Source organism: Thamnophis sirtalis, unplaced genomic scaffold, assembly GCF_051295495.1.
Source record: "Thamnophis sirtalis isolate CommonGarterSnake01/CBP01778 unplaced genomic scaffold, rThaSir2_p1.2 scaffold_11, whole genome shotgun sequence".
Taxonomy (NCBI): domain Eukaryota; kingdom Metazoa; phylum Chordata; class Lepidosauria; order Squamata; family Natricidae; genus Thamnophis; species Thamnophis sirtalis.
In genome coordinates this window covers 37,971,244-37,988,460 of record NW_028261391.1, presented here as the reverse complement: position 1 = coordinate 37,988,460, position 17,217 = coordinate 37,971,244, and the positions used below count along the sequence as shown (strand labels likewise).

Sequence of the window (17,217 nt, the reverse complement as noted above, 5' to 3'; positions counted from 1 at the left end):
CCAGGATATTTCAGTTTTCTAGCAAAGGGGTTGTAACTTCCTACATATCAATTAGGTGGATAATTGATCTTGTTAAGCATATTGTCTGAACTGACGCACGTATGAGCAAATTGTTCCCTAATGATTTTCTAAGAGTCTAGCTCTCTAAATATGTTTCAGATTAACTAGGTTTGAAGTGTTGACACTCCCCAGATTTAGAGGTCAGTGTCTGTGAGCTGGGATCCTGAGAATCTTCTCTTTTTTTCTCCCATCACTGGCTCCTTGTGCATGTGAAGATGCATTTGTGCATGTGCTCTCGCTAGCTGTTTCGCGGCCCGTTTGCAAAGCCCTCACAGCCCACTAGTAGGCCAGGCCCACAGGTTGGGGCCCCCTGTTTTATTTCATTCTTTAAGTTCTAATGCTATTGCATTTTTTACTGCTGTAATTTTGATATTTTTATTCTATGTGCCATTCAGAATAAGATAACCTATAAACTGCAAATAGTTTAATATATTATAAATTTCCAGATACTCTTTCTTTTCTTTGCATTTTTTACCAGAGGGCTTTTTACCAATGTCCAATAAATCTGGTATTTGTTGCAGGGTACTTTCTTCCCTTTCCTATCTTATATTTCCTCATCTTTATCTTAGTGTTGTAAGATGCTGTCCTTCTAGTCAGAGTGCTACCAGGATGTGTGTGAGGTGGAGGACTAGAGATGCACATAGGAATAAAGATGCTTTTGATAGAATCTTTAACATCACAAAAACCAGCGGTTCCTACAGCATTGTAAAAGGTGGAGAGTTATATAATTAAACTCATTTAATTTTGCTGCTAGGTACCCTGTCGGCACAACTTATCATTGTATAGCCACAATTAATCAGTTTGCTGTGTTGTTTCTGTGACCTAATACCACAGACAGATGTTTGTGGTCACTGGGAGTCAAAAACAATTTGATGTCACATCATCATAATAAAAAGAAACCCACATACAATGGAGTTTTAAAAAAAATTAAAAATGACTACATAGAAACAAAGATCTTAAAAAGGAAGGCATTTTTGGAACATATAATGAAGACCTTCCTCTCTCACAAACTCACTCCTATGCACACAATGCAAGCTCTTTTTTAACTGCTGAATATTGTAGTTGCTATTCAGCAACATTTGGAAATTGATTGTATCTTTAGGTACATTTCCTTCCTATTTTGCTGAAATGGTTCCTAACTGATGACAGTTTCAGATATACATTTGGTCTATAGAAACTTTAGTACAGTAATGTAAAAAATATATAGAGTGATATGGTCAGGCTCATCTATGTATAATAATAGTATGAATGCCTATCATCAAAGGATTTTTTTTAAAAGTATGAAGATCATCTACTCCAGCTTGTGATGTATTATGGTATAATTTGACGTGTTTGTACTGCACCTTGTGTTAATATTTGCATCATACCGGAACCTGTTTCACTTAAGAAACCATACATCCCATCCCTGATGCACACAAAATGAAATGAAAGAAAGGAAAATAAGAGAGCAATTCTCTACTCAGAGTTTGCTAGTCTGTAGGTTGCTATCATTTCAACAGAATAGCCCATGTAGTCAGTATTTGCTCACCCTAAGTGGAATAACTTTTGATAATACAAACAAACATAGCATAAAAATATCAGATCTCCTCCTCTTTCCCCTACAGTGAAGACTCGGATAATGCCAGCGATGTCTCCTAAATGCTACTTATTTAGCCGGTAAAATCATGTAGAGGGCAACAATCTAACACAAAATAATACCAAAGTGTTCATTATTTATTTCTTACTTTTATATCCTATTCCTTTTATCAAGGTGATTTAAGAACTGTGTGATTGCCACATGTGATGTTCCCAGCCAGATGTTTGTGATGTTCTGGCAACAGGGGAAACAGATTCATTTAATAACTGCAGTGATTCATTAAACAACTGCTTAAACAACTGCACTGATTCACTTAACAACCATGGCAAAAAAGGTTGTAAAATAAGGTGCAACTCACATAACAACCATCTTGCTTAGCAATGGAAATTGTGGTCTCAATTGTGGTTGATAATACAAAATGATTAAAATTAAGAAGATTAAATAAAAAACTAAAACCAAAAGGACTGATATTGATGAATGTCATACCCTTCAAAAATGAATTATACAATAATACAATAGCAGAGTTGGAAGGGTCCTTGAAGGTCTTCTAGTCCAACCCCCTGCCTAAGCAAGAAACTCTATTTGTGTGTGAGTGTATGTGCATCTGATTAAGGTAGGACTAGAACTCACTTTGGGGTTTGTAGCCTGATGCTGTCACCATACTGGCTCAAAATAAATAAGTAAATAAAATAAGTAAACAGTAGAAAATGGCAAAAAGGAACTTACAGCCTTTTAACCTTTCATCACATTAGCCGGAAGTTAAGGGAGCTGGCAACTAACAGATTGGCCAATTAAGACTGTGTGCTATAGTTACACAAAAGAGAGTCAATCAATCATCCTTAACTATAAATTCTATACATGGCAGGCCTAGGTACAAGAAGTGGAAGGTTAGATGTGTATACTGGCATCCAGAAGGCCCAGCCCTTGAGGAAATGGAGCTTGTCATCTGACACTCAAAAGACTTAAAAATGCCATGGCTATTATTATTATTATTATTATTGGGATGTGGTGGTTCAGTGGCTAAGATGCTGAGCTTGTTGATCAAAAGGGCAGAAGCTCAGCGGTTCGAATACTAGCTCTGCGTAATGGAGTGAGCTCCCATTACTTGTCCCAGCTTCTGCCAACCTAGCAGTTCGAAAGTATGTAAAAAATGCAAGTAGAAAAATAGGAACCAACTTTGGTGGGACTGTAACAGCGTTCTGTGCACCTCTGGCATTTAGTCATGCCGGCCACATGACCATGGAAATGTCTTTGGACAGTGCTGGCTCTGAAACAGAGATTGGGAATGACTAGCACAATTGTACCTTTCCTTTATTACTGTGCATAAGTGCATAGAAGGCTGTGCTCAGACCATTTTTCTCATGAGAAAACATGTCTACAATTTTGTGCATACATATACAAAACTAAGCCGTGATATAGCAGAGGGGAGAAAATATCTTTATTTATTTATATGATCTACACAAGTGACTTTGAGTGACTTACAAGATTAAATAGATAAACTCATCAAACATAATTCGCAGCACCCAAGGCTAAGAAGTTAACCCCCCTCACCATTCATAGCAGGAGACCTCCTCCATCCCTTGATCCAAATTCCTGGGGAAACAGCCATGACTTCAATATCTTGCAAAAGGTTAACAGGATAACCCATTGAGCAGGCATGACTCCATAGTCCAATAAGATGACATTAATTAATAGAAGGAACCTGGAACATACCCTATTGAGTATATTTGAGTGTACATGTTTATGCAAGAACAAGAAAGGCAGTTCTAAAAGTTATACTGTAGCTCTTCTACATATTTTCCTCTCATTCATTTATTTATTTATTTATTTATCTATCTATCTATCTATCTATCTATCTATCTATCTATCTATCTATCTATCTATCTATTTATTTATTTATTTATTTATTTATTTATTTATTTGTCTTGTATGCCGCCCACTCCCGGAGGACTCCAGGCGGCTCACAAAAGACAAAGGAAAGAGGGGAAAATGAGACAAAGACAACATATTAAAAACAAAACCAACATTCACAATTTCCGTGGAGGTAAATGCTTCTCAGCTACCTCCAGCCTGCTGGAACAGCCAGGACTTGGTGGCTTTGCGGAAGGCCGGGAGGGTAGTAAGGGTCCGGATCTCAACAGGGAGCTTGTTCCAGAGGGCCGGAGCTGCAACAGAGAAGGCTCTCCCCCGGGGAGTCGCCAGCCGACATTGGCTGGCAGATGGAATCCGGAGGATCTAATTGGTCTGAGAGAGGTAATTGGCAGGAGGCAGTCTCTCAGGTACCCAGGTACTCTCATGTTCCACAGTGTTATTTTTTCCAGTTATGGCATGGGCAACAAGTACATTGAAATACTGACTATTTTATTGAACCAATTAAAGAAATGGTGCTTTGCATAGAACAGGTTTGACAATTTTCTACTCAAAAGGCTTTACAATCTATTGGCAATAATGTTGTTTACTGACATTTCAAATAGCATTGCATGCATACCATTGTATGTAAATTCAAAACCATGAGGGCTAGGAGTTTCTTAATGAAAGTTGTATGTTGTTTTTAAGAAGCAGAAATATCTTATTAACAGCATCCCATCTTGAGATTGTGCTGAATTGCATATTTAAATGCTATCAAAAAGACTTTTTTTATTTTATAACATATAAAAATTACATTTTTGCAAAAAAAACCCCAATACTCCAGTTATTGCCCAATAAATTATTTATATTAAATAATTTTTTAAAGACCTCATTCCAGATAGACCACCTTTATGCTGTATGGGGGCAATGAATGTGTGTCTTACCCTGACTTTCAAAGCTGAAATTCAAACCATGTGTACACTGCTGAATCTAATAGGATTTCTATGTCAACATGTGTGCATTGTATTGGCATCCTTCAGTCTCAAAAAACTTTGGTAAGGTGCAGTGGTGGGTTTAAAATCCCATTCTAACTGTTGGAATGTACGGTTGGAATGTGGCTGGTGGCATCTTCATGGATGCATGCAGCACACGCGCACATGCTTCAGCTTCTCCGTGGAGCATCACGCAGGCACTGTATGCGCCATGCACGTGCACGGAAGCGCAGAAGCTTTAAAATACAGGTAAGGAGCTCGGGCAGGCGGGTGGGCCCTCCGGAGCACCGTACCGGAACGGTATCCAGTGCTCCGGGCTGGCTCCTGTACGCCCATACTGGGACATACCGCCTGCAACCCACCACTGGTATGGTGTCTGGAAAGGGGTCCTAAAACAGCATCTGGTATACTGTATGCAAAGCTGGAGTGTTCTCTCCAGAGCACGAGGCCTGGGTGCACTTTCATGTTATATGTGTTTTTGATAACTTTGATTAAAGAAGCCTGACTAATGTTAATGTTGAATGTAAACCCTTTTTGGATTTTTGGGATGAAATAGAAAAAAATAAAATTATGACGTATGGATTTGATGATTAGAAAAATGCTAGATAACAGAAAAATGAAAGTTATGTTGTAAAATAAGAGTTTAATGTGAATTTATACTTACATCTACTATAAAGACAGCCAGAAGTCACTTTTTTGCATTTCTTTTGCTTTGCTCTTCTTTCTTTTTCATTCTTTATTTGTCTGTTTTTCTATTTTAGACAGTTGTTTTTAATTGAAAAATCAAATATTTTTTTAAAAAAAGAAAATAGGTGTTTCCTGAATTCCAGCAGAAGGTAAGTCCAATTATGGCACAGAAATGCCATAATTTGAATCTATTGGGTTTCTCCATGAACATCCCAAGGAAGAGGAAAAAGTGATTTTACTGTTGCACAAGTGATACAAATTATGAATTTTATGCCATTTTCATCATATAACTGATACAAATTATATAATGATAGTATGAAGCATGCAAAACCTTCATGGTTTCTATGGGACACTCTGGGACTTCCCAACAAAATTCTTGTCTTGCATGCTCTGGCCTGCAAAACTGGAAGGTTAACTCGGTTCATTGCAGTTTGGGGCCCCTACAAATCATTATTTCTCTTGAAAGAGTTGAAATCCCAAGTTTTTGAAATCTATTTTTAAAGCATTTTGCTACATTCTGCAAGTGGTGCATTGCTGTGAAGTGTACTTAAAACAGAAACTTCTTCCTCGATTTTCATTTTCTCTCATTGTCTTAAACTCTACTTTTTCCCCCCAGACAGCTTGACCTCTTTAATTATAGCTTTCAGTTTTCCTTGTGCCAGGCAATACATTCCAAGCTGCAACCCTATGGCTTTTCATGGTCAGCTATTACTCTGGTGGGCTACGATAACAAACTAGCTGATCTCAAATAACAGGCCACTGATTTAGAGTTGGAAACACATTTATCAATTCTATCTAGAAATACCATGAGCTACAGTACTTACTCTGCATACCTTCTCCAAGCAGTCAGGTACATTAGTTGGATAACAATTCTGAAATTTAGAAGGGTTTTACCCTTGGCTAGATTCAATATCCTCCCAAAAGCTGTTATTGAAGGGAAATACTGAAATATCACTTTTCAACAAAGATTGTGTCCCTATGTCAGAGGAATAATTGAACGATGGACCTCAATATATTGTATTTCCTCCTTTTCACAAATACTCAGCAGGAATCATCTTTATTCTTCAGTAAACATCCTGGTCATTCTGACTTGTTTTATTTTAAGTTATTACTATGATTTTATTTAACAATAGCTAAGCATAGTACTGTACTATAGTTTGTACATTATGGCAGAATATCATCTTAAAACATTTTAGAAGAATATTTTTTTATTTTTCATCCTAATTAATTATGATTTTATTGTTTTATTTTCTGGCTTATTACAAAATAAAAATAGATTGACTAATCATTACATATTTGTGAATGAGATCAAAGAAGTAAATTTTTTAAGGTATGGTCATTCATGCTGGCCTATTGGTGTTATTATTGATATTCAGTCCTAATAGCTTAAGACTGATTACATTTTGATATCCTGACAGAAAACTGAATGGAACAGCTAATATCTTCAAAGTCAGAAGTAATATACAAACAAGCCTTAAAGCCTACAGAAATGATATGAATAATAGAATTATATGCATAGAGAAAAAAAATACCAAAATGGTCAGTTGGAACAAAGACACAGGGATAGGATAGTGAATTCCTGACTTACCCATGATAATTGTAAAAAGTTCTTACACTAGCAATTAATTACCAAATGCATATGAAACAGAAACCTGCTTGGGTTGCAAAAGAAGTCAACACATTTTTAGAATTCAAGAGAAAATTAGCTGAAGCAGGATATGCAAATCAAATTTCTGAAAAGACTTTACACAGGTATCATGAAATAAGGGATTTAGTAAGGCAGATTTTGACTGTTCATACGGAACAGAGAATTAGAACTTTCCATACCTCTTTAGGTGACCACACATCCAGATTATTACAGCCCACATACCTAGATCTAGTTTTTGGAAAAGTATCTGGTACGGTTTACAAGAATAGCTTCCCAGTTAAAATACTGATGGCAGAGGAAAAGGGTATAGGAACATAATCAGATCCAAGCAGCAGTTCTTGCTTTTTATCTCTTGCAATTCGCAAGACTCACGATTTGTTCAATTGGACAGTAAGCCATAATTAGTGTTACAATATGTAAGCTCAGCTATTGTGGCTCTTAGCCCAGGCATTTGGTGAGGGTGATCAAAGCCCTTCCTGGATAATATGGGTTTCTTTGGTTGTTGTCCCCCTTGTGTCATCTTTTGTTACATTGTTTGTTTTTATTATATCAATGTTATTTCCCCTGATTTTGTAAGTGAACCACCTAAAATTGCTGGGATTGTGCAAAGTAAAATGGAATAAATAAATAAACCATTGATGTTGGTTGAAGGTGTATATGAACAGATTATTTAATAAATCATGGTGAAGTATACCATAAACGTAATGCCAAATGAATCTGTGTGCTTCTTTTCATTTAGGGTGTGTGTGTATGTTTTCATTCAACTACTCCGTCACAACCAGCTTGAAAACACTGTGGAAACTCTCCTTAGCATTAGTGTTCCCATAATGTTGTTGAGGAACTTCCAGTTCAGCAGCAGCACAAGGAGATGGACAAGGATTGTTCTGCAGGTTTAACTGAAGCCATGAGTGTGGTAGCCTTGTCACTGCTGAAAATTCTGGCTTGCTTGCATCTTCCTGATGAAGACAACGTGACTTGTATCATTTCATCATCTTCCTTGAGAATAACATTTCAGCCTTTTGAAAGATTGAAAGGATGGATTTTTTTTTAAAAAAAATGAAGAAGCACACAGAGCACTGTGTGTGACATAACTATTTCTCAGTCCTATCCAGGATAAGGAATGGATTTGAATGGGAGACAGTTTCAATTGTGTTTTATTACCAGACTGGGAGAGTCAACAGAGTGGGGAATTGGAGAAAAAGAAACAGAGAAGCAATTATAGGATGATCTAAAAGTAGTTAGTTCTCATTAACTTCTGCTGAGTTAGAACTAATTTGCTTCTTGGTTTCATTAAGGAAAATTTATTACTTTGGATCCTACTCTGAATTTCCATTGGTGGTGCTCTATTTCAAGGAAGAAATAATAATAGGTTCTGTTGTTATTTGTTTATTAAACTTGCACGCTGATTCTCGGTGACTGACTTAAAGAAATTACAACTGAATCACTAAAACATAAGACAGGGACATCATGTCCACAGTGCACATTTCAAAAATGATGTTCACCAGCAAAACTTAATTTTTAAGATGATGGTGCTGTTTTCTATTAAGTAATAGAAGATAAAAACTTAAAAGGCTAGAATCAAATAGGTGTATCCCTATAGTACCAGAAAAAAAGAAAAAGGTTGAACCGAATTCCTTTTTGTTTGTTTGCTTGCTTGCAAATCCCATCTTGACATTACCTTCAGCGCCTCTTAGACCAAATAAGCAAAAACCATGCTTGAGTTCAGTTGGCACAGCCAATTTGGTAGTGTACATGTCAGACCTGAAGGTCCAATGTAAAAGGTCTTCAGGCCTGACAGCACATTTGATAACCTGTTTACATTTAAGGTTGCCAACAATTGTAAAATATTTGATGATTTATCACTTGTTACTTGTATGTACACTGAGAGTTTATGCACTGGAGCCAAATTCCTTGTGTGTCCAATCACATTAGGCCAATAAAGAATTTTGTTCTGTTCTATTCTATGTTTCGTAGAATTCCTCTTGGTAAAGGATGACCTGGAGAACAGAATGCGCTTACTAAGACTATGAAAAGTGGATGTGACTACAGTGAATAGAAAGCAGCACAACGGAAATTATGATAAAATGCTAGGAGGTGCATGTGGGTATACTTAGCTCACAATACTTTTGTCTTAACTCAGTTCAACTTCCTAAAAGTTTAAAATAGTATAAAAAGAAATTTGTTTTTGGTAGTTTGGAAATTTGTAGCTTTTGTGTCCGAAATAAATCAGTCCTTCCCATTATCTCATTCAGCTGAAATAAGGCCTTGGTCTACAGCAGTGTTTCTCAACCTTGGCCACTTGAAGATGTCTGGACTTCAACTCCCAGAATTCCCCAGCCAGCGAATGCTGGCTGGGGAATTCTGGGAGTTGAAGTCCAGACATCTTCAAGTAGCCAAGGTTGAGAAACACTGGTCTACAGCATAAGCCTAGATCCCAGCCATGCTGAGGGAAAGGTTGCTAATATTTAATTGAATGATAACTACATATCATTCAGATATATACTTATCAGGTACTGTGTTTGTCAACCTCTGCAACTCTAAAATATGTGGACTGCAATTCGCAGAATTCCCCCTCCTGCATGAGAAACAGTATCTAGAGTCAGATAAATTAATCTGCCCTGTAAATTCAACAAACTAGATTCAAATTGCTTTATCCTAGAGAATGGGTTCCATATTTTAGTAAAGCACAAAAGGCTTTCTGTCTTTATTAGCTGTTGTACTGTTACTTTCTAAAAACGTGTACAAATTTTACAAAAATATCCCACAAAATAAAAAACAAGACACATAAAAAAGAAAAAGCAATGATAAATTAAAAAAAACAATGAAAAAAGGCATTTTACACTATCTATACGTATCATGCGTCCCTTAAATATTAAACAGCATTTAAAAATTTCTAAATCCCAAATGAACGAATAAATAACACTCGGTTGTTGCAGAAGCCATGAAATCTGTGCCAAAGGGAAATATTGCGAGATATTTTCTACGGTTTGTAAGAATACGCAGGTCACCTTCCTCGGCAGGGACTGGGAACCTCCGAAAGCCACGCGGCTCATGCGATTTTGACACTTCTCTTTTTTTGTGTGTCTTCTAGTTGGAGGCTAGCAAAAGCGGCTTCAATCAATACTTTTGCGTAAATCGCCAAGCAGCGAGAGTGCCCCTGCCGGGCCGTTTGCAAACAAAGCCCAACGAGTCACAGGTCGCAGACTGTAATCTTTACCAACCGAGGCATTGAGGGGGGGAAAACGTGCGGAATGTGAGGGGGCTTCTTGGACAGTAACGCGCGCTTTCAGCCCCCCCCCCGTCTCCCCCGCAGGCCGTGCGCTGCCTTATCTGTGGCTCTGTTCGCGAGGAAACCTCTCTAAGCTACACAAGGCGCATATATGAGGTGCTTATGTTGGCTAAACAGCCGGAAACTATAGAAAAGGTTGCGTGCAGAGTGAGCGCGCTTCCAGCAGACTGAACAGGAGGCCCTCCCCCGACGGGATCCCTTCAGTATCTCCTTTCGGCGGATTTGAAGTTGGGACTCGGAGGCGAAGAATTTGCTGACGTCCCGAATAGAGTCCGTCCAACTTCCTACGCTCTGCAAGCAAAGCCAAACAAAGCGGTAGGTCGGGAGGGGCTACCAAAAGTCCCTAGAAAGACCCGAACTCGAACCCCCCACCTGCTCCTCCGGAGTAGCCGCCGGGAACCGGACCGCTTTTACGTAGAGGAGGAAAGAGGGAGGGGAAAGCCACGTATCCTCCACACATCGGAGCGTAGGGCAGGCTTATAAGGACTGCACCTCCCGCTCTTTCCATAGGGGCTCATGGAAAGGGGGAATCAAAGTGAGCGCGGGATCCGATTGCTGCTGCGGTTTCTTCGGCCAGCAACGGAGGAGCAGCGCGGACTCAGGGAGAAGAGGTGCCGGAGCTTCGGCAGTCTGAACAGATAATGGGGCTTCAATCCGAAAACAGCAAAGCCCCGGCAACCGACTATAAGCCTCCGAGGCTGAACACCTGCCCGGGCAAGGTCTTCGGTAACATTAAGGTAAGAAGGACCTTCGCTCCGGGAGGAAGAGCCGGGAGGTGGTTGAGAAGGAGCTCGTCTCGCCATTGGCTTCGTTCGCAGAGGATCGACGCCGTTCCCTCTCTTTCTAGGAACAGAGCGGGGTCGGGATGCGCTGGCTGCTATTCGCCCCGATCAGCACAGCCCTTCTTGCCTGGCTCTTTTGGTCTCATCCGAGCCACCTTCTAGTTCACGTTTTCAATTGTGAAAAGTTTAATAGGTAAAATCCACCTGTATTTAATTCAGGTTTCCAAACCTAATGGGTTTCTTGGAAGCTGTACACAGCCCTTGAACTGAGTAAAGTACATCAGGACTATGGTCCTCTCTGTGCACTTATTTCTTCATTGAGTTGCCACATTGATAAGGCCCCCTAACTATAAAAACTCCAAGTGATAGGTAGCATTAAAAACAGTAAATAATAATATAAACAGAAGTGACCAATGCATGCCTAGAAGAAGAAGAAAAAATCAAATATGCAAAATCTTATACTACCCTGTTTCCCTGAAAATAAGACCTCCCTGGATACTAAGACCAATTGGGCTTTTGAGTGCATGCGCTAAAATAATCCCTACCCTGAAAATAAGCCCTCCCTGAAAATATTGCAACAGAGCAGCAGGCATAGGTGACCACAGTTGCAGCCACCTGCACCTCAAAAATAATAAGGCATCCCCAAAAATAAGGCCAATTGCTTATTTCAGGGGGGGGTCAAAAGAAAATAAGACCCTGTCTTATTTTCGGGGAAACATGGTAGGAGGTGGGGTTTTTTACACATTTGGGCTCAAGCCCTGGAGAAAAAAGACTTTAAACTGTGTCAGGAGAGGGGCTTTGTGGGAGATGCTGTTTCAGGGAGCACATTCTGTGAAAGAGGAATAGGATTCCTGATTTATTGAGAAGTAAATTAATAGGAAATGCCTAAGATATTATAAAGCTTTCATGGCAATTAAGATTTATACCATCCTGTGCAGTTTATGAAATCAAGAACTGGTATTCATTTCTGAATAAACAATGTATTTACTCTGATTGTATGTGGTATAATTATCATTTTTGCAGTGTACTAAAAGCATGTGCTATATTGCAAAAGAACAAAATTCTTTAAAACCAAAAATTCTTTACTTGTGCTTTTGCTGTGATTCACACTTTAATTAAGCTGGAGTATTAGGTGACACATCAAATTGGGTTTGCTTCTTGGAGAGCATACAGACAAATGCTCACCACTTTGACCTGTATTCAGGTCCAAGTACTACTCCAAATGTGTCCTGTAGGTTGTTTTTACACCGCCCACCCACCTTATTGCCACTCCCTTTCTCTTTTTCTAAGCAAGGTTTTATTTTATATTCATCATCTGTTTGCATCTCATATCCAAATGGTCTGAATTTCTGCCTACTACTCAATGCCTGAAGGGAACAATCAGCCTTCATTTGTCCCAGGATTGATGACTTAGTTCTTCTTGCAGTGTGTTGTTCTTATATGAACCATCTCTAGAAGGCATTTAACTGCTTTCTATGAGTTCTACTTAATGCCCAGCTTTCATGATAGTATATTATCACTAGAAAATAATTGTTTTAGCCTTTTTCTTCAATCTTTGGGGATGTCCTTCATGATCTTGCTTAAATCTATCATTGACATCCTTTCCAGAATATCCTTTCTCTGGCAGGTTGTCCACCTTTATCTTATTCTGAGCCCAAGAAAATAAAATTATCCACCAACTTCACTTTTTGTCATTCGCTGTACATCCACTAAACCATTAGTGCTTCCTAATATTTTAGCACAAAGTCAGGTATTGCTTTCCCAACTTTTGCTTTCACAATGAGCTATTTAAAGAGACCTCTTCTTTTGGCAAATAAAGTAGGGTTATCAACACAGCTTAAACTGATGTTTCAGCCTCTTGCTAAAAAAATTGTTGGAAGTGATTCTTGCTTGCTTTGCAATTGTGAACCCTTTCAAATTCTGTTCCTACAGTACTTTCTTATACATTATAAGATCTTTCCAAAAATTATTATATATTCTCACAACTATTAGCTTATTCTGATATTAACTACAAGCTTTGCTGTAGTTAACAAAGCAAAGATAACTCATCTTTTTATATTACTTTATAAACAATAATAGACCATCTTATATTAGCTATATGTTCTGGCTCCCTCTGCTTTTTCTGAAACTTGCTTATTCATTTGGAATTCCTCTCTACCTATAAGGCTCCTTTCTAAGATGCTTGTTTGCATAAGAAATTAGTAGTTCAGCAATTTGCACATTCTGTGCCATATGTATAAACATGAATCCTTTTTTATCTCTAGGCCATATAATGTCTGTGTTGAAATAAACAGTAATAATTTAGTATCTTACCCTATAGTTTTCAACCATTTAAAAGTATACTTTAAGTCATGCTTTCCTACCTGACCACTTCACTTTTTGGTGAATAGCTTTCTGAACATATTATCTTTCTGTCATCCTATAATACTGTCAATAAACAGTTTGAGTACAGCTGTTTCATTATTCTTTGATCACATTTTTCTCTATTGGATTCTTCCACAATTATTATTGAGTATTCCTAACTAAAATGCATGCTTTCTTGTGATTTCTCCAATATTCTTACCTTAAAAGTATTGGTCGTTTTGTTTTTCTCTATTAGCTGACATTTACTTGATAGGTTTTTTTTTGTCTTTTATAGCTTGATACTAGAAGGTGACATTCAGAAGTATATTCAGTTGATATATACACTTTTCTTTGCCCAAGGCAATTACAATAACTCATTCTGAACCTTTTCATTTTGAGAATATTATTTTTTCACTTTAGTTTTCTCATGTGTCTCACTCTTCTCATAGATCCTCAGCTTTAGTTTCATATAAATGAAGTGTGCTAAATATTTCACTTTCTGGATGAGGCTGGTTTGAGACGTCAGGTGATCACACAAAAGAGGGGGTCAATCTATTCTTTAAAGTACCCGAGGGCAGGACTGGAATTATGGAAAATGATCAAGGAGAGATCCAACCTAGAACTTAGAAGACATTTCCTCACAGCAAGAACAATTAACCAGTGGAAAGGCTTGCCTCCAAAAGTTGTGGATGGTCCTTCACTGGAGGTTTTTAAGAAAGGATTGTACAGCCATTTGTCCACAAATGGTATAGGAACTCTTGCAATTCCACGTAATTCCTCAAAATTTTCTTCTATCAGGTGTATCAAGCTGATCGGTCGGTCAGTCGATCGATCGATCAGTCATTTCATTAATTTCAGAGCCGAGGTGGCGCAGTGGTTAGGGTGCAGTACTGAAGGCCACTACAGCTGACTGTTATCTGCAGTTCAGCGGTTCTAATCTCACCGGCTCAAGGTTGACTCAGCCTTCCATCCTTCCGAGGTGGGTGAAATGAGGACCCAGACTGTGGGGGCGATATGCTGACTCTGTAAACCACTTAGAGAGGGCTGAAAGCCCTATGAAGTGGTATATAAGTCTAACTGCTATTGCTATTAATTTCTCACCTTTATTATTTTTTACAAATAACTCATGGTGGTCATTAGGTTATGACCTAGTATCTTGTTACTACTTTGTTCCTTCATATGGTTTCATGCCTGAATCATTTAATTATATGAGTGCCAAATTCTGATCTATTTATGTTTACCTATCCCTACTTTATTTGACAACATAACTTTTTCTTGCCCATGCTTCTCTTTGCTTTGATTTTAAGTTTCCTTATGAAATTGAAAAACGTTTCGCTACTAGCATAATCAGTGATCCGATTTTCTTATAATCGGTTATGTCATCATATCTAAATCTATTTCTGTAAATTCAGAGTTTTTTCTAGTAATAGCAGAGTTCTTCTGTGTCTTATCACCTGCCATCTCAACCCAGCCATGTTGAAAAAGTTTTATTGGCAGAAACACAGAAGTGGTTTTCCACTGTTTTCTTCCAGTTTGGAAGAAATTTTGGAATGCCTTAAGTGGGTTTGTTTCAATAATTAATGAAAAAATCCATTTACTGTCATCTTCGTTGTGGATTACTTTTAGTTTTGTCCCTCCTGGTTTAGCTTTAACAGCAAGCATTTCCCTACAGAGAGCTCCTGCCTGTTTTTCCCACTGATGTGATTGATATGTCATTAAGTCAGTGTCAATTCTTAGCAACCAATACTTCTAAAGAAACATCTATCTCCAACTTGGCCTTTCAAGTCCTCTATGGATGTACTTATTGCTGTAATCCAGCCCATGAGTCTTGCTATTGATCATCCTTCTTCTTTCCTTCTGTCTTTTCCAACATTACATATTTTTCAATATCTTTACATAATATATCCAAAATATGATAATTTTAAACTGGTCCTTTGTGCTTCATATGACAATTCTAAATTGATTAGTTCTATGTTCAATTTGTTTTTGGACTGTATATGCTATAAACATAACAGTATTTACTAACATCAACATTCCAAAATATAAATACTATTTTCCATCCTGCTTCCTCAGTGACCAAGGTTCACTTGCATGGAATATCCCAGGAAAATCATTGCCTGCACAATTCTGACCTTTGCGGGTATAGACACATCCAGCATTTTTTTGTACCCATTTTCATTAATTTGTTCTTTATATGTAATCATAGTCCTATTTTTAATTGTGTTCATGACTTTCTTGACTAGAATTTGGACATCATTTGCATTTCAGTCTGTCTAAGTAGCACCAATAGTATGTGCAGATTATTAATCTTTCTTCCTCCAATTTACCCCCTCCCTCCAGTCCTCCTATACTGCCTCATCATGATGGACAAATATGCCTGGGAGATTTGAGCAAATAATATTGGGAGTGTATACCAGGCATATGTAGTCCCAGTAGGGTCACCCAAGGCATAAAGATAATCCCAGTTATCCAGTTAAAACAAGCAGGTGCTTATATTGGATAATAGTGACATCGGCAGAAGCTGGAGGTGGATGCTAACTTCTGTGACAATGGCAAAGGCACTGCATACTGCACAGAAAAAGGCAATAAGTAAACCCCTCTTGTATTCTACCAAGAAAACACACGAAGAGACACTTTTGTAGTAGGAAGGTTCAATAGTTTTAGTGAGACAAAAAGAAGAGATCCTAACATCTCCCTTGTTGTGATATTAATAGTAATCCCATGGGATTAATGTTACGAGATAATTAGTAACAAGAAAGCCTTTTTAGAGATGGCAAATACTCATACATTAAATTGTTCTTTTTTATTTTTACCCACTAACTAGATTTTTATTGAATAACAAATTGCCAGAATGAATTATGGTTTTTCTGGAGAACTGAAGTTTTCAGGACATTTGCCATCTGGATAACTTGTCCTCCGTTTTATTTGTGTTAGTATTAATCAAATCAGAACATTTAAATTAATCACATATGCTCTTCAGACACTTAAGATTCTCCTCTATAAATAGTTGAAAGAACTGCCTGAAGAATTTAGCACCATTTCCAAATGCACGTATCCTGTCCCTTATGTGCAAATAACAGTGCCATTCAAAGGAAGCCATACATGCTGGTGCTCTTGCTGACAGAAAATGTATAAGTGATGAAAGATGTAGTCTTTCATCAGTTATACATAGCTCTATTTTTATATATGTATATTGTTTCAGGTGGGAGAGACAGGGCAGTTGGGAGAAGCAACTTTGCTGTGAAATGAGACTAGGTCACTCTCCTGGTAATGAATAGTAAATAGAGATAGAGCAATGGAACAGGAGTGAAAAAGGATTTTCACAGAAAAAAAATGATGTGCAGGACTACAGGCAGATAAAATTTTGTAATTTATATGAACATAACTGTCTGCTAGTTTTTACCCATAGTCTACCTCCCCACCCCTTCCTAGCCCATACATTTTTTTCTTCTTTAAAGCCACCTAAGCCAACTACCTTTTCTGAATTCTGGCAGGTGGTGCAACGTGAGGTCAGACCATATATAACAATGAGTATTTGCAGTGGAAATATTTTGTCTTAAGTTTAATTTTCTGTATTTTTTAAAAGTCACTGAAAAAGAAAAGGAAACAAATGTTGAAATTTTCTACATAAATTGGTTCCAGAACTTTATAGCATGGCTCATTGTGTAGACATCAACCAGATTCATTATGAATGAGCCTCAGAATACTAGAAACAAAATCATGTGCACAATTTTTGAGAGCCCACTGGTCAAATCTGAGGGATAGATTCTAGATCAAAGTCTGTGTAGTTCATCAAGAGGGAAATTAAGTTTTGTTTTTTGCATGTTTGAATCAGTCAAAACTGGGAAAGTCCTGAAGTGGGGCTTTTCCCAACTACCAAATTGGTACAATCAGATACCACCCACGTTGTATCCTTGAGGGAACATAACAAAATTCCAGCAAATCATTTGCTGTTCTGTCTCTGTTACATAATTTCAAGTCTTTTTAGACTG

At 37.9% G+C, this 17,217-nt stretch overlaps 1 protein-coding gene across 2 annotated transcripts in view; it reads left to right on the top strand.

The window, feature by feature from the left end:
* Window positions 1-10,164: 10,164 nt before the first annotated feature.
* SLCO2A1 (solute carrier organic anion transporter family member 2A1) overlaps window positions 10,165-17,217 on the top strand; it is a 60,281-nt gene continuing 53,228 nt past the window's right edge. Inside the window, exon 1 of one of the 2 annotated variants that reach the window (XM_087725558.1) lies at window positions 10,165-10,837. In XM_087725558.1, the coding sequence (XP_087581684.1) occupies window positions 10,742-10,837 (96 nt within the window). In that variant the 5' untranslated portion in view covers window positions 10,165-10,741. The remainder of the gene's footprint in view (window positions 10,838-17,217) is intronic. The other variant, XM_014054012.2, reaches the window with a different exon arrangement.